Source organism: Saccostrea cucullata, unplaced genomic scaffold, assembly GCF_032062105.1.
Source record: "Saccostrea cucullata isolate Sc308-1 unplaced genomic scaffold, CSIRO_AGI_Scuc_v1 ctg3101, whole genome shotgun sequence".
NCBI lineage: Eukaryota > Metazoa > Mollusca > Bivalvia > Ostreida > Ostreidae > Saccostrea > Saccostrea cuccullata.
Genome location: NW_026933471.1, coordinates 37,835 through 56,872, shown reverse-complemented (window position 1 = coordinate 56,872; position 19,038 = coordinate 37,835). Strand labels below are relative to the sequence as shown.

At 33.7% G+C, this 19,038-nt stretch overlaps 1 protein-coding gene and 1 pseudogene across 1 annotated transcript; one reads left to right on the top strand and one right to left on the bottom strand.

Moving 5' to 3' along the window:
- Positions 1-1,385: 1,385 nt before the first annotated feature.
- Positions 1,386-12,932, top strand: LOC134238438 (hemocytin-like). The gene is made up of 20 exons (XM_062720567.1): positions 1,386-1,514; positions 1,922-2,182; positions 2,573-2,723; positions 2,813-2,893; positions 3,222-3,512; positions 3,754-3,938; positions 4,126-4,221; positions 4,634-4,784; positions 4,907-5,032; positions 7,271-7,555; positions 8,638-8,688; positions 8,889-9,098; positions 9,475-9,521; positions 9,643-9,697; positions 10,308-10,384; positions 10,715-10,825; positions 11,395-11,481; positions 11,836-11,961; positions 12,109-12,160; positions 12,365-12,932. The coding sequence occupies exons 1-20, from the start codon at positions 1,386-1,388 to the stop codon at positions 12,715-12,717; spliced, it is 2,925 nt and encodes a 974-aa protein (XP_062576551.1). The 3' UTR covers positions 12,718-12,932.
- Positions 12,933-16,765: 3,833 nt separating this feature from the next.
- LOC134238437 (uncharacterized) lies at positions 16,766-18,822 on the bottom strand (annotated as a pseudogene).
- Positions 18,823-19,038: the final 216 nt, after the last annotated feature.

The following is a 19,038-nucleotide window of genomic DNA, read 5'->3' as shown; positions in this document are numbered from 1 at the left end:
AATTAATAATCTCAAGAAGTTGATGTTGTTTACTTATTAAAAATTATCAGCATTAATAAAATCATGAAGATTATATAAAATATACCCTTTAGTGGCCCTCACTACACTTATTGTGCAATACATAGTAATGCAATATGACACAAAACGCAGTCAACCTCGTTACGCTTATCTATAAAATTGTCTACTTTTCTTTCATAAACAGGAAGTTTTCATTTGTAAATAAAACTGTCAAGCCAATACCAAATTTGTGAACTTTATAGATATTATGAAAATGAAGATATTAAACGTGATTTTTAAAAAAAATTCTTTTCTCCTCTTGAGTGTGATTAATAAAACATATGACGAAAGATTTCACATTTAACTCCCTTTGAATGTTCTTATTTCACGATTTTTTTAATCACAGCATTTGTGTAAATTTAACTTACACTTATTTCTATATGAACTAGTAAACTTTCATTCATACCACATACAGCATATTATATATGTCAAAAAAAGAAACAGTTTATTAAAAATGTGAAGTTCCAGATTTTCTGTCATAAGGACTAAAAATTTGGTATTGAAATATACAGTTGGACTTTAGTTTATCAAACACCATTATCTCAGTGAAGTGATGTATATAACACACAGCATATCATATATGATGACAAAAAAAGAAACATTTTATAAAAAAAAAATGAGAAGTACCAGATTTTTTTGTCCTAAGGACTATAGATTTGGTATCGAAATATACAGATGGACTTTAGTGTATCAAACACCATTATCACAAATGATAAGTTGAAGTGATTTTAAGATCCAATCCACCTAATCCTTATAATACAGGTAAGTATTGTACTCTCTAAATCTTTAAAATTTCTTCTTGGTTACTTCGATTCGAGATATAAATAACTGGTATTGACTAATGCACATGACCTAGTTTTTGGCATTGTTAATTGTAAGGTGTTTACTCGTCAAGTTTCTTTAATTTAGTAATTTCTAGTGATAAAACATTTTTATAGAAAACGTCAGTAAAACGTTCAATCACTGTAGATCACTTAATTTTCGCGACACCTTATTTTCGCGAGATAGTCATTGACTCTTTATTAGCAAGACAAAATTTTCACGAATTGTGGTCATTGCTCTATATATACGCGAGAATGAAATTTTCGCGAGCATACCGTCTCGCGTAATCACGGGAAAATAAAGTTCTCGCGAATAAAAAGTGATTTACAGTATTGATTATGCAATTTATAAAGGAATGTGGGTGGGGTGGGGTGAAGGATCACTACTTGCTCTACTTAGGTAAAATATGCCAAACATTTAATTTACAGATTTTTTGGTCTAAAACTAATATCTAAGAAAATGTGCAGTACTTGCAATTGATAATTTCACTCCTGAATAATTATAAGATGGAAACGTTGACAACATTTAGAGTGTTACCTTTTAAGGTGACACCCCGAACTACTGCATCCTACAAATCAGGAGAGATGTTGACGTGCCAGTGTTCTGACTACAAGATTGGTACCACTGTGAATGTCGTAAATTGTAATATCATGTAAGTTCTTATGTACCAGGAAGTGTGTTTCACCGTGGCATCTACTGAAATTGCTCTTGTCAATGTCCTATATAATTCCATTTTTTAAAAATATTGTCCATACTAAAATTCGTATAAAATTCCAACTCCTGTTTTAAAAGTTCACTACAAAATAAATTAAATTTAAAAACCATGAGCATGGGCACACTCTTTTCTAGGCCTCACAATTTCAAATCAAATGTAAACTTTGTTTTTTATAAGTATAAATAAAATTTGTTATGCTTTGTAAAAAAAAAAATCACCTTAACCGTCATCAAATTGAATGTGATATGTAATTCAAGTATTCATTTCAACTCCTTGACAAACACAAGGTAAAATGTAAGAACCACCTTAAGTCCCAACCAATCCCAGACCACCAAGAATACACCTACCAATATCCCTACAGTCTGTAAAGCCTCCATGGGAATGGAGAGCAAACAAATCCGTAATGAAATGATCACCACCTCCAGTTTCCGTGATGCCTATAGCAGCCCAGAGAAGGCCCGACTTAACACTAATGGATTCTGGAGGCCGGCTATTGACACAAAGTCTGAGTACCTACAGATTGACTTCCTACAGCAGGCTTACTTAACTGGTGTCACCACCCAGGGCCGCCCTGACGCTCCAACTTATGTGACTTCATACAAATTCCAGTTCTCTACAGACGGAATTAACTGAGATACATACAAAGAAGCAGGAGCAGAGAACGTATAGAGATTTGTGAATTAATCCTGATTTTACGCCTTACCATGTCCTTTCTCTTTAAAGTGAATACCAATGTTGTAAATTTATGATAAAAGCAAAGAAATTCTTATTGCTACAGTGTATTTCTTAATGACGTTTTCCTCAAAAATTATAATTTGTTGTTCCTGTCATATGATACAGAGAATTGTACAGTATCAAGAAATTGCATTTATGTAATTTAAATTAAAAAAAAAATCTTAAATGCCGTTTAAATTGAAAGAGCTCTTAAAAGTCCTTTCAAGGTTCAAATTTTACAAGTTTTGTTATTTTATTTTGAAGATTTTCAGTGGAAACTTTGATTCCTCCACCCCAGTGACGTATTACTTCACTAGTCCACTTCACGCCCGATTCTTAAGAATCCTTCCACAGACATGGCAAGGAAAAATAGCACTAAGATTCGAAGTCATTGGCTGTCCTGTGACCTATCCCAGTACGTCTATTTTTTAAAAAATAAATATATATTTTTTAAAGAAAATTTTTGAACTAGCAGATCTAATAAATTTTTCTGATAATTTTTAGCAACCACCCCACCACCCACTCCAAAGCCTACGACTGTTGCACTGACACCAGCCCTGAAACCTGGAGTGACTTCTACCATTAGTAAGTCTTATTTCTAGTGTACATCTAATTGTTTTAATCATTTATTAATCATATCTTACAGACATAATGTTTTACACACTGTAGCCAAATAATTTTTTATCATTTTGATTTATGATGATAACATTCGTCAATTTTCGTAACATATTTTTCATGAATAGGAAATATGAGATAATTTCTAATTAATTATTGCATTGTTCATCAAATTGAACTAATGAGAGTTAACAGTTTTATCCATCCCAAGGAAAATTGTTTAACTGAAAATAATTTTGAACGGGTTTTAAAAAGAATTTGGAGAAGATATCCATGCAAATTTCATTTATTTTTGCAGGAGAATCTTGCGTCCAGTACGATACCTGGGTTAATGTGGGTCACAACACACCTGGGTCTACAGGTGACAGAGAACCAATTGACAAGGTGAAAGAGCTGTCACTCAACTGTCAGAATCCACTCAAGATCCAGTGTCAGACCGTAGGGGGCGTGGCCTATGACCAGACAGGACAGATTGTCAGCTGTAACCTGTGGGAGGGTCTGACCTGCAACAACATGGACCAGTTTGACCCCACAGGCTGTTTGGACTACAGGGTCCGACTGGGTTGTTTGAAGCAGACTCGAGAGTGTGGTACGTTACTATTATAGAAAGGCAATTGTCTTACAGACAAAAACGTGGGTGTTTTCCTAACCTGTAAAAAAAATGGAAAGACCAGTGACGTTCTAAAATTTGAATTCATTTGTATCTTCATCATAATCCTTGATTTATTGTAATATAAGTGATTAGGAGGTCATTTCAGAATATTACTGTCATATATCTTAAAACTGTGAAATGTTGCCAAAATATATTGCCATTTTATTTCTCTGTACAGTTCCGATGCCCAACAACAACTTACATAAAACAGTGGCACCCGTTTTGAACCCTCACGTGGTTCCATGCTTTGAGGGACTAGACACCTCCCAATGTCCGAACTGTTCTGCTGGTCTCTACTGTGATGGAATGAGATGTGTGAAGAAAGCTGACTGTACATGTCAATACAATAACAAGATTATCATGGTAGGTACACAACTTTGATATGTGTATTCAGATGGACCTCTAAATGAAATGGAGTAGATTTTTTGAGAGGAGATGGGGGGAAACCACATAGATGTTGATTTAGCTTAAAAGTAAAATGTGAAGACCTTTTTATTTAAAATAAAATAAACTCAGGCTATTTTGATTTTATATGTTTTTGTCATTGTAGAAATCGGACATTGTCACAACAGACATGTGTGAAACATGTCAGATCTACAGTGGTGAACTAAGATGTGTTCCCAAGAGTTGCCCACCTTGTTCTGCTGTAAGTGTATAGTTCTGAAAAATAAATGAAAACTTCATTGATTTACATTGGATATAAAAAAAAATTATACCCTCAATGTTCATTGATTTACAAAAACATATATGAATCATGCTCTAATTTTTTTCCAAGATGAATAAGTAAACTGATTTTTTTATTTTCTTTATTTATTTTGAAATTAAATAGATCTTGGAGAAAAGAGAATTCATAGGGACTTTGAATTTTGCTTACTTATAATATCCAAGATTCTTTATCAATATTTGTATATATAAGGAGCGAAGTTTAAATTTTTCTTCTCAATTCATAAAAGTTTCTTTTAGACCAAATTCCTTATAACTTTTTATTGTATCTGACTTCTTTGAAACTGTAATGAAAACTGCACTCTGTATGAATTAAGTGTATGTTTCATGTACAGGGTGAAACAAAAGTAGTCAACATGACTAGCTGTAGCTGTTCTTGCAAGTCTTGTGATGCCAACCAATTCAGATGTGGAAATGGACAGTGCATTTCAGCATCCTCCAAGTGTGATGGTGTCATCGATTGCGACAACGATGAAGTTGGATGCTGTATGTCATTCATACAATGACTTTATTTAAAGCATTAAAATATGTTGTACAATTTAAAATAGTTGATGTAAAGAAATTTCCATGAACTGTTATTTATTTATTTTTTACATTTTGATTTTCAGTGGTACAACCTCATTTCACACCCCCTTCTATCCCCACACTGTCACCAGTTCCCGGCTCTCATGTGGTGCCAGTCCACCAGTCAACACCATTCCATGACGGCCATCAAACTCACACCAAACCTCAAAGTAAGTGGTGGAAATTAAATTCTAGTCGTAAGGATATGAGTGAGAACAAAACAGCTCTCATGAAAGACTAATTCTTTAATTTTATATTTTCTTTTTAACAGAAATACTATTATGCAAAAGAATAGAAATATATATTAATCTAATATCTCTAATATGTACTTAGGCAAAGCTAGTTGATTAGATACATATACATTTATATAATTTAAATCATGTAATTATAAACAATTCCAAAATGATAGTAGTTAAATCAAAAAGAAGTCCTTTTTTATTGCTAAGTCATTTTTTTTTTATTTATGAACAGAAAAGCAAAAAAAGGGACTTCTACAATATCTAAAAATTATATAAACACTAGTATCTTGCGTAGGTCTATGTCTGTGTATTTGTTCATTTTTGGAGCCAAATATTTTATTTACTGTAATTTGAAATATTTTTGTCATCTGGTTAACATATTTTGATTTCCGTTGAAAAAAAAAGTTATATATTTAAGTTATACTACGTAAAAAAAAGTCATAGGACAATAACTTTTACACTGGTTTGACCAAATCAATATATTTAAACAAAGATGTAAGGAAAGGAACGTTCACAATTTGTTTCAGCAATACCGTAACAAACTAAAAAAAACACTGCAGAAAATATTTATTTACTCTGAAAAAAATGATTTTGAACAAAAATTTTTGTCAGACAATATTTTTTACGTTATCTGAAAAAATAGCATTAAAGTAAGTGGATTGTTACACAATTTCAAATAACATTAATTCATGAATTTATCGGAAGTGATGCTGTACAACACCAAATCAAAAAAATGTGTGTGACTTTATTGCTATTACTTAAAAATGTATCAATTTTAATATAAAGAAGAAAAATACATGCAGATGCAAATGTGATAATCATTATATAACTATGATTACAACTCATTTTTTTTTCTTGTAACTGTTGATTTTTAAATACATTTGAATAAAAAAATCAAAACTTTCTTACTTTGGCAGTTGTTAAAATAGTTTGCTACACTATGCTAAGTAAGGTGTTAATTGATCCTTACGTCGCAGGTTTGAATCCTGTGAAAAAACTCTTTTAAATAAACCGAAATCCCATGTCGCAGTGTGTGCTTGCAAAAATATTAATTTCAGAGCCGTGTAGATAAAATTTGTAGATTACATATAAAGCCCATCGGCAAGTGGTAGTATTTCAATATGATTGAAAAATTATCGAACGTAAAACAAACAAAATGTAAAGTATTCAGACATACTTACTTCTATATAGATATTACTTGAAATAAAATTTAAAATTATCGAATAACAAAACTTGATGATTAAGTTATAAAGATAGATACATTTGATAAAATAGATAAGCATGGTATTTGTTTTTGTCCGGAAAGAAACATTCATACCCAAAAGAGAATAGCAAATACTGTTTTAATCAGAGAATTCAAAATTACAATTAGTTTCTGGTGATGGTAACATATATATGTTTGTTTGTTTGTTGCTATATATTGTAACATTCTAAAGAGAGTAACATTCAAATATTTCAGAAATATAAGGGTAGTGTTTGAGTTTTAGTAATAAATGGTACTGAAAGAAGTTTAAAACCTAACAACAAAATAGTATTTTTGAGTTTGAAAAAATTATTATTTTTTTTTTTTTTTGGTGATGGGGGTTGTTTGTTTGGTTTGGTCAAATTGTTGACTTAGAAAGAATTAATCCAGAATAAACTTAACTTTCGTGCGCAATAATAAACAGTTTTTTCAATGGATGGCATGTAGCTTCCGGTCTGTCAAAATCTTTTTTTTTTTCGGAAAATCTTTATTAAAAAAGGCAAAATATTTAAATACAATAGAAATCATTTTTAATGTTTCGTTTTGTATCAACTTCAGTTCTAATGACTTGAAATTAATGCAAACTTTAAATAACTTCCTGTTTTTCAGATAACAATGTTCAACTCCCTGAGTACTTTCAGTACTTTGATTTTAATTCATGAACAGAAAAGCAAAAAAGGGACTTCTACAATATCTAAAAATTATATAAACACTAGTATCTTGCGTAGGTCTATGTCTGTGTATTTGTTCATTTTTTGAGCCAAATATTATTTTCTAAAAATCCATACAAAACTGTTTAGTTGAGAATTTTTTTTCCAGTGTGTTATTCACATTTAGAGGGGGGGGGGGCTTTTACAAACAAAGATACAGTAGAATGGTATGTAAGAAGACATGTATACTTTACTTTGAAATAAAATTTATTTCAGCTTGTCACTCTCGCTGGTCAGGCTGGATGAACTCACACCACCCTGGGGACCCAGGAAGTCATGGCGATCATGAGCCATCTGCTGCCGAATTTTCCAAAACCAATAACTTCTGTACTAGTGGTTCCATAACAAAGGTTGAGTGTTACTCAGTCTCAATGGATGCCCCCGCTGAGTCCTCGGGCGAGATCCTGACCTGTACCCCTGACAGGGGACTCATTTGTGACGACTCGGACAATTTCCCCATTCCTTGCGGAGATTACAAGATCAGATACTTCTGCGCATGTGGTACATAAAACATTTCACAAAAAATTTATTAGACATAAATCTATTGATCAAATTAATTTTCACCTGTAAGGTGCTGGACTTGTTATAAATTGTATGGTTTTTTTTTGTTTGATTTGTAATGTGATGTATAGTAAGGGCTATTCCTGCAAAATACCATAGGGCTTGGAAGGCAGCTGATTTTTTATGTATGGTTAGTGATGCAGGAAATTTTTATGCATCAGTGACTGTCAACTGGCTCAATTAAGATTTGTAAATGGTTATAAAGGGTATTAAATTGTTGTTAATTTTTGTAGCATATTAATAAATTTATGAAGGCTGGTTTTGTTTGTTTTCTTTCGTAAGAAGTAGGAATAATTTTGAAAAGTTCACAGTTTCATTGAATCAGTTCCAGCAAATAATGTACCCGTATCAGAGAGAAAAGATTTGCAGTAAATATGTAAAAAGAATGTTAAAATCTGGAGTTATTGTTAAAATCTTGACATTTTATTAAGATTTATTCTATGATCTTACCAAGAACAAAAGATATATTTTGCTTTAGAGAAATACTGTATAAGTAGAATTTTTAGCAAGGATTCAATTTTGGCATTATTAACGAGGGTGCTGATAACGCTAAAATTGAATATCGAGAAAAATTGTTATTGTTTGTAATAGCTTCCTTAGTTAACATTTTAAAATCGCTTTAATTACTTCTCGCTAAAAATAAAATACCAGATTTAAGGTAGAAATCGCTAAAATTGTGTCTCACTAAAATTTTCACATACGATATAAGAAAAAAAGTATTTGGAGATCTGAATAAGCACTTCACTGAATTTTTAAGTCATTGCCCAGGAGAGGGTCATATATAGTAAATAAATGATTATGTGATAGTAGACTTATTTTTGCTTTCATTATGTTACAGAGTGAAATTTAGATTGGATTTGTTGCATTAACTTCCAGAAAAATGCTCTGCGGTTTTCGTTTCCATCCCCAATGAATTCTTTTGCTGGAATAGCCCTTTAAAAAATTACTCTGTATTAAAAACGCATACAAATGAGCATAATGTAATATCCTCTGTTATGAATGAGTGATTTCCCCTTTTTCAGCTAACAATACCTCAGTTGTTTCCCCTGTCACAACACCAGCCCCTCAACCTTGTAAGTAAAGTCTTTTTAAATCTGAAAAAAATTATATACTTATATGTTGAAGAAACCACAAAAACATGGCTTGCATATTTATTTAGTGCATATGAAGGGAAAAGAAACATAGTATGTCAGACCATATTGTTGCCTGTTGCTTGCAATATGGCTTTAGTCTATAGCTACCAGATTTACGCCTATTATAATTTTGTCCATAGCTTGTGATTCTGTCCACTGCCAAGCTCTGGTCAAACCTCCCATGATGCCAGGGGAGGTGGCCCGTGTCGTGAAGACCGCTGACGGCTGCTGTGATAAGTATGAGTTGGTCTGTAAGCCAGAAACCTGTACTATCCACCCTCTGACTTGTACCCCTCCCCAGCTGATGAAAAACATCAACCCAGGGGAATGCTGTCCAACATTCCAGTGTGGTATGTACATAAAATGCCTTGAATGCCATTGAGAGCTATTAAGGTGGGAATGGGATAGTTATTTCAACAGCTTACAATATTTTCTTCATACACAAGTTGGTCTTAAAATTTAAAGGAAATATTTTTTAAAAATCCTTTTTGAATCTTTTAGAAATTATGAGATTTAACTAGTTTGAAACACGAAGACAGTTTGGTTTAAAAGGTTATTTTAGGAAAGTGCTTTCTTTATTTTTTGGCAAATGATTCTTAATAGACCCTCAAAATTTAAAATGTAAAGTAATTTACTCATATTAATGAAAGAAATTCAAATTTTCAGCACCATGCATTTGAGTCTGAAATATTTAATACTTTATGAAACCAATGTTTCTCTTTATAGAATGTCCAGCAGTGTGCCCAACTGCAGTTAAACCAACATGCCAAGTGGTAAATACTATTATTATGTTAAATATCAACTATCATAAAATAAATTTTTATAACAGCTTGCATAATTTAGAATAATACAGTTAACTAACAACTTTAAAGAATCCTTTGAATCAAATTTTAGGGAAAAGTTGCTGTACCTGTAGATACTACTTGTAATTGTACCAGTTACACATGTGGTAAGTGCAAACAGTGATTGTACCAGTAACCCATGTGCTAAGTACTAACAGTAATTGTACCAGCTCAATTCTAACAGTAATTGTAGCAATTAAATATTTGGTAAGTACCTGAGTTACACATGTGGTATAAACTAACAGTAATTGTAAATATTTGGTAAGTATTTAGAGTAATTGTCTCAGTTAAACATTTGGTTAGTACTTAGAGTAATTGCACCAGTTACGAATGTGAAAAGTACTTACAGTATTTATGTACATTGACACATTTGAAAGTACTTACAGTAACTGTACTAATTACACATGTAGTAAGCATTATATAATTGTACTAGTAACAAATGTGATTAGAACTAACAATAATTGTAAAATCAGAGATGTTAGTCAGGACTAAAAGTAATTGTACAAGTTACACATCCAATAGGAAGTGTACAAATTTACATGTAGTAAGTGCTTACAGTACATGTAATTGCAACAGTTACACATGGTTATAGTACTTAAAGTAATTGTACCAGTTAAACATGTGACCAGTATTAAAAGTAATTGTACCAGTTCTGTTTTAATGTATATTATTCACTCACTACGATTATGGGCTGACAGTGACTTGTTTTGTTTCCAGTGAGTCGTGTCCCGTTAGACTATGGACCTGCAGTCTGCTGGTACAAACACTCTAATGGTTCAAGCCTTTCCTTCAAGGTAAAGCTTAAGACAGATCAAAGGTATTTTCTTGTAGTCTGAAAATTAATCTTTTAGCTGAGATCTTCTATAATTTTGCTTAAGAAAAAAAGAATTGTAAGATGTAGGTATATGCTACTTATTAGTTTGGAAACATTAAAAAAAAAAACAGATTGCAAAGTTGATCAGATGTTATTTTCATCACAATGCTTGATATTTTTATATGTATATAATTAAATGACTATATACACTGTCCAGTGCAGATAGAATTTTTTTTGAAAAAGAAGTAGAAGAAACTGTAGTTCCAATTTGTCGTGTACATGTACTGACTTAATTTTGTGCCTACATCAGGTGAATGAAACCTGGACAGACGGAGTATGTAAATCCTGTGAATGTGAGAAAAGACTGGGAGGAAATGTCGAGACAGTATGTCACCGAGAGAGATGTAAAGCCTGCCCTCTGGTGAGTACTTAAGAAGGGAGATAATTCAATGTAAGAGATTTGTCATTTAATGAGATAAAAGTTTGTCCTATGGTTAGTAGTGATCAAGGTAGACAATTGAATTTGAGAATTCCATGTGTTTATGTGTGTGTGTTGTTTTTTTTTTTTTTTGGGGGGGGGGGGGGGGGGGGTGGGGAGATTTGTGGAGCTTGTCCTCTGGTGAATACTGCACAAGGGAGGTAATTTAAAGTGAGTGTTTAGGAGGGGAAGCTTTGTCATTGGAAAAGAGGTAAAGCCTGCCCCCTGGTGAGTATTAAACATGGGAGATAACTGCAGAGAATACTTTATTGAAAGGAATTGTGACAATAGTGTGTAACTGAGAGTTTAAATGTCTTTTTTTTAATATATCTGAGAGTATTGTGAAAGGGACATAATGGAGAGTGAGTGCTAAATTGGAGTAAAATAGCAATTTTCATTTTTTACCAGTTGAGATTTTATGTCATATTTTGTTTTTTCAAGACTGTTTATTTAAAGCCCCATGCAATCTAGTTGTTTTAAGATATTATATGTGTTAATTTATTTGTACACAGGGTACAACTTTAGACCACAGTGACCCTAACAGCTGCTGTGGTACATGTAAAGAGACAGGGTGTGTGGTGGATGGACATGTTTACAGCGTAAGTACCGCTGACTTTAAGGAACAAGTCATGAGTGATTCCTAATATATATCTTAATCAGAATGTAACATATGTCTTTTTACTGTAAAAATTTCAAATATGCTGTAAAAATACTTGCCCTCCTCAATCAAGAAGTACACTTGGCTTGTCAAAAGTTACATGTAGGTGAATGATTTAAGTTCTGAAATTTTCTTTTAAACAAATTGATGTTACAAAATCTTATGGAATTAACCTTTGATAGCTGTAAGGACAATTTAAAACAGTACTGATTTTCTCTCATCAAATCTGTATGATTGCAGATTTTAAATAGCTATAAATCACAAAAATGTACATGTCATTTCTTTATTGCTCTAGGATGGAGAGGCAATACCAAACGCAATGAAATGCTACACAAAGACTTGTTCAGCAAGTTCATCTGGCTTCCTCATAAAGGAGACACAAATACAATGTCACACAGACAATCTCCCAGCATGCCAAGGGGTAGGTTTACTTCCTGTACAATTCAAAATTCAAACTTTTTCAGAGTTTTTTTTTACTTTATCTTATAATCAATATGCAAGTTGGTAAGTGCAAAAGCAAGTCAAAATAAAGCATGAGTTGTAAAATCATTATTTTTTTCTCTTTCAGAATACAACAGAGTATGACCAATCAGGTTGCTGTCCTACATGTGTACTAACACGTAAGTTAAAAGTACTGTAACTCTAGAATTTTTTGCATTCCATGACCACTATATCTTTGAGCCAGCAAATGCATTGAATATGAAGAAAAATGAATAACTATTTTTGCACAGCATTGTGTTATCGACAAAACCAACAGATTTTAGAGGTAAGATAATCTTATTTAGGAGAACTTGATAGTACAGAATTTCATTGCTCTTTTTCAGCTACGAGTTCCAACCTTGTAGGTTCCAGCAATAGCTGTTCAACCTGTCAACCAACTCTACAGTTTACAAACCCAGTATTGACAATAGGCTACTTCACTCTGACAGAAGGAACTGTGACATGCAGAAATGAGCAACCTGTAGCCGATCTCATGCAGTGCTCGGGCCATTGTGAGTCCCAGGCCACTTATACAAACGTATTAATGAAGGGCTTCACAAATAAGTGTAATTGTTGCCAGCCCATACGAACGGTTACAAGGAGTGCCGTTCTTACGTGTTCTGACAAATCTACCCGAACCAAATCGTACACCGTTCCCGAGGTTTGTGGATGTAGAGCCTGTACCAGTGGAACTTAATTGGACGATTACAATTAAATCTCATTTGTCCCACGTTTATGACCAGTATTTAGTTTAATGAACATATTTTATACAAAGACATTTTTTATTGAATATATTTTTTTAACTTCTCATCCTAGTTTGTATATATATTTTTATGCTATTTTGTTGTTGTTCATCTTCAATCTCATGTTATATAAATAAATGCAACTGTTACAAATCTTAACGTTTTCCTTTTTAGATAATATCAGTTATTCATCGTAGGCCATTCCAATTTTTTTCTTTGTTTAGTGTCCACCCATCTTTCAAAAACCTACCTACCTATTTGTAAAAAACACACAAGCCAAAACATAAAACACCAGGTTTGAAAGTCATAAAAAAAATGACGCTATTCAAATGATTTGTTCACACTTAACTGCTTTAATAGTAAAAATATCTATTCTTCAGCAAAATCAAGACAGTAAATGCTTAAAATACACCCAATATGATATACTATACAGAATTATTAGGAGAAATTGACAAAATAAGAAAAATCAACTAAATTAATCTATTTCAGGACTCCTGATGTTGTTTTTTTCTGATATGGGGTGTCAAAAACCAAGGCTAACACGGACGCTAAACATAGAAAAAACTTGGAATGGCCTAATAAATATTTTATACACTAGAGGCAGAAGGGATTAATTACCTGTACAGTTGTGAAAATATTGATATATATTTCCTATATAACAAAACTAATTCATAAAGCAGGACCAATAGATGGTGTATCAAACTATTGATAAGATTGACCCCGACCTCAGAGGGTGACAGATAAACTCCCAGCATGTTAACCAATCAAAATTTGTGTTGCAAGTTATATAAGAATTAAGTATATTACAAACACAGAAAACGAAAAGTTTTCATATTGAGCTTATCTTTTTGTACAAAGTATGATTGGAATGTTCTTTATTATATTAGATATCATTATTATATACGGTGCATGTACTTCTCTCCATAGATAAATACCCGGTAAATTAATTAATCTAATTTGGAATCCAGTCTCAGAATAAAACAAAATGCGTTTGTGAAACACTGATGCCCCTGTACGGCAACAGAGCGAAAATCAAATTTTCTCAAATGCAATTCAAATATGTTGGTACCCCTAAAAAGTCATTCAGATTCTTACAAGAATTACATTTGTAAAATTAAAGTCCTAGCATCTTATGTTCAAAAGTTATGGCCAAGGTACAAGTTTTTTTTTGAGGTAGTTAAAAATCCAATGTTAAAGTTGTTGATTTTTAAAGGAAGGTCTTGTCACAAGAATTTCATATATCAAGTATGAAGGTCTAAACCCTAATGTTCAAAAGTAAAGGCCAAGCTTAAAGTTTTTTTAAAAAGTAAGTCAAACTCAAGGGTCAAGGTCAAAGTTGTTGGTATCAAATGAAAGGTCCTGTCATAAGGATCAAATATATGAAGTGTGAAAGCTCTGGGCATTCAAAATTTATGGCCAAGGTTTAAGTTTTTTTAGAAGTATGTCAAACTCCAAGGTCAAAAGGTCAAACTTGTTCATATCCAATGAAAGGTTTTGTCAGAAAAAAATACACACATGAAGTGGGAAAGCCGTTCAAAGATTATGGCCAAAGTAAAAGTTTGTAATTTTTGTGTAAAACTCGTAGGTCAAGGTCAAGTTTAGTGGAGTCAAAAGAAAGGTCTTGTCACAAGAAATACACTTGTGAAATATGAAAGCCAAAGCCCTACCCAGTCAAAAGTTTTGGGTAAGGTTAAAGTTTTCTGCGGAGCAGACAAACAGACAGCTGCATGGACAGACAGACAAACGAACGGACTGTTTTTATGCCCTCTTTACATATTCATATTATTTATAGATTGTTTGAGCTCGATCATTGTTCCTCATCCTCACCACTGGGTAGGAGGAATTTTTATACGCCCGTCTTTAGACAGGACATATTATGTTATAGGCTTCATATTCTGTATGTCTATCCGTCCGTCTGTTATCTTTTCTCGTGACCGGCTCATAACTTAAATATTATTAAGGCTATGATTATCAAACTTTGTCAGCTGATACCTCTTGGGGAGAAGGTGTGTCGCGCACTAAAAGTAGTGCATTTGTCAAGCTCATTCAGGAGATGTATAAGGACATATTATAAGGAATGAAATCAAAGTACTCAGAAGTACTGAAAGCCGGGCTCATTTACAGGGTAATGAAGTGACAGTTTAAAATCAAGTTCAGACGTTTAGAAGATATGTTACACACAAAAATATCTCAATGGCATGTAAAGTATTAAAAAGTTTTAAAAATTAAATAAAATATAGCTAGAAATTAACAGTATACATTATCACATGTATCGTTTCGGGGTAACCGGTTTTATATACAACCAGAAGTAAATAAACACCGATGCAGCAAGATTAATTAAGGTCAAACGACTCTGCACTGATGTGTCCTCAGCGGGGAGTTTTGCATTTAATCATTAATGATGTTCCCTGCATTGGTGTTAGCCTGATAGTACGTACAACCTTTATTTATAGAATATGACGCAGACAAGGATACCTGGTGAAAACCTTTCGCACCTTTTGAATTGCTTTGTAAAATATTAGTCAAAGGAGCCAGGAAAAATATAAACAATTTAATATTTTGATAAAAATATTCGATTTGCTATTTCTTAAGGTGTTTGAATGGATTTTGTTTTCTCAACAGCGGCTGGGCGTACGTACTATATTTTTACTCGTAAACTCAATTTGGCGGTGAAGAAGCAGCATTTCCTGTTGCTCATTGCAATAGCCGGGCATTTTTTAAAGCCCGGCTAAAATTTGAAAAACATATTAAGAATACAAAAACATGCAGGGAAAAGGTGACTCCACCTCACCTTTAGAAAGAAAAAACATAGGTAATCAAAGATTTCAAAGCTCACTTCGACGAATGTTATTAGTTTAAGTAATGCAAATCTCACATCATTTTTTAAAAGTAGTATTTATCCTGACATCAATATTCCTACAATTTCTGTTTTAATAGAAATTAATGTTCATTGGAGATTGACCTGTTCCAAAAACTTTAATTTGGTCATTCATTTTGAAAATGTAGGTCAGATCCAGCATTTGAAGCAAGTATCGATTTTCCATCTTCAAATGCATCATCCATGCAAGTTTGGCCCAGGTCGGGCTTATAGTTTCTTGGGAGCCACTCATCTGGAAAATGTAGGTCAGATCCAGCATCCGAAACAAGTCTGGCTGTGTCTATATACTTAGATGCATTATCCATGCAAGTTTGGTCCAGGTAGGGCTTACAGTTACTTGGGAATAACTAGGTCACTTATCTGGAAAATTTAGGCCAGATCAAGCATCCAAAGCAAGTCTGGTAGTGTCCATCCCTAGATGCATCATCCATGCAAGTTTGGATTGGGTAGGGCTTATAATTATCTGGGAATGGACCTGCTCAAAAAAATTTAACCTGGTCAATCATCTGGAAAATGTAGGTCAGATCCATATCAAAAGCAAGTCTGGTAGTGTCCATTCCTAGATGCATCTTTCATGCAAGTTTAATCCAGGTACGGCTTATAGTTACTTGGGAATAGACCTGCTCCAAAAACACTCATCTGGTAAATGTAGGTTAGATCTAGCATCTGAAGCAAGTTAAGTAGTGTCCATCATTAGATGCATCATCCATAAAAGTTTGGTCTATGTAGGGCTTATAGTTACTCGGGTTTAGACCTGCCAACTTCTTCAAATACCAGTTTTTTTTTTATTTTACATTTTATGCTACATTTCCATATTATCCATTACCTGTAGTATATACAGGGGGGGGGGGGCAACCAGCCTTTCAAATAAAATTTCCAAAGGTGAAAGTATTGTTGGGGAAAAAAGGGGGTAGGCCCCCTGCCCTGCTCCCCTTTCTCTCTGTTGCTACATGCCTGCCATTTCGCCACGCGGGCGACATTTAAACTATGAAGAAATTAGTACATAATGTCACAAAATCATACACTGCCTTTCTGGACGTTTCAACCAATCAGAATGGAAATCTCAAGATTTTCTTTTATTCCCAAACACACAAAAGAAAATTTGAACACACGAGAATAATGAATTTCAAATTATAATAAACTTTTATTTGCAAAGGTTACTTAATTCTCTATCATTGCATTGCACACAAAGGTTACTCTATTGAATTTTATTATTCTATTTATAGAGTTTAAAAAATCATATTATTTCTGTTTAACTCAATTTTCATATAAATGTGTTTATGCATACAGAGAAAACTGTCTTTGTTCTGTTAAAACACAATTATTTTATCAAAATATACAGAAGAATAGAATATCTTAAAACAGTAATATGAATTAGATTATCAGTAGATAACTACTACGTCGATACCTGTTTGTAAAAGCAATTATTTTCAATTAAGATACAAGTATTTGAATATAGAACTAGTATCACACATGAAGTATACATATTGTCATATAACCCCCTCCTTATTGTAAGTACTTTATTCTCTTGATCGTTCCCGTTAATTCCTCCCCCACCATTAACTCCCCCTCCTTAACGACACACACGGCCCGTGGTCTCCGTATCCCCTGATCAGGAATGATGTACCTCAGGAATCGACCGTCCCTGTCCAGCGTGTGGATCTTGTTGTTGTTGTCCGTGATGATGATGTGATGCATGCTGTCTGTTGTAAGGGAGCTAGGTTTGAATTCCTCTTTGGATGCTTTGTTACCTGTGTAAGAGAACCGGAATATTCCATACTTGTCAACGACTGTGACGGCCTTTTTATCCCAGTCAGCTACACAGATGTCGCCGTTACCATTCTCCACCACGTAAGCTGCCCACTTAAACAGAGGCTGGTACTGGGAGTCGTACTGGATTTCCTGCAGCACGTCACCGGAACTGCTGTATCTTACGACCTTGGACTCTGTTTGATCTGTTGTCCGGAGACAGACCAGGAAGTCACGTGCCGCGGTACAGGTGATACCGTAGGGATACCACTCCCCGGTACTGAACAACGTATTTACTTTACCGTTTGAAACCTTCTTCACGGTCTTGTCATTTATATCGGTGTACACCACGTGTCCTTCATGAAGTGCCAGGTATGCTCCATAAGTCGTGATGGTGACAGTGTCGTGGAGATATCCCTGGAGATCAAACAGCTTGATCTTATTACTGGCTCCTCCTGCCCACACTCTGTCATCACCGAAGGGAACCATGTCATACAGCCGGTTGTTGTTTTCTTTGTCAGCTGGAAACTCTGTATCAAAGGAGGACAGAACTGTAGGTACATCTAGAGCTTGTCGTGATGAAGGGGATTGATCTTGTTGTGTTAGATCGTCAATTGGTAGTTTGTGTGATTCTAGTGTCTCTATGTAACCGAAGTACGATGTTGTATAACTCTCATTAAACTTCAAGGGTTGAAAAAATGCCGGGCGTGGTTCTTCTATAAAGGTTGGCACCTGTAGATTTTCAAGTTCAAGCTTTAGTTCCATTAAACCAGAGACGTCTTTGGATTTTGCCAAGGTGAAGACTGTTTGTTTAAGATTTTTCAATTTCTTCAGTATTTCTTCAAATTCTTTTTTCTGCTTCAATAATACTCCTGCATGCTTTGCTTGTAATTCATCCAAGTCTTTGTGTAACGACTTCTCTGCTTTATCAATCTCCTGATGCCACTCTCTAGCATGTGATGAAATGTTATCTTTTGTCTGTTTGTAGACATCTGGAAGTGCTGCTGATCGCTTACTTATGTGATCCAGAATTTTCTCCAATTCTGTTCTCATCGATTGCAGCCGTTCATTTTCTGTCGTGACAAAATCGGATAATAAGTCAGCTTTCTCGGATAATTCACAAATATTATGCGTCTTATGTTTGATTGAAATGCATACGACACAGATAGGAATATCGCATGTTTTGCAGAAAGCGCTGAACGGCTGCTTTGGATGGGTCAGGCATTCTCCAAGGTCTGTTCAATTTTTTCGCTATAATTTGTAACTTCATGACCATTCTGAGATTTGCTTTGCATGTGAGGTATTACACATGTACTGCATAATTTAACGGCACATCTTTTGCACATGAAGTTGACAGGACTTTTACAAATATCACATTCTAGGTAATGCTGTCCTTGTCTCAAATTTGAGGAAGTCATTATTTTATCTATAAATAAAACAAGGAAAGAAAAATTTTATTATGAGTGTAAGAGTAATTTAAATTAGGAAAAAATTAATGGAAACAAAGACATTTACCATCAAGAACAAAGCCATACACCAAAAACCAGACTTAAGTCAATATTTTCACTTTGAATATCATATTTTTTAATTCACTTACATTTTGTAAGCTTTAACATAAAACAACGAACGCGATGGTTCAATCGCTTTG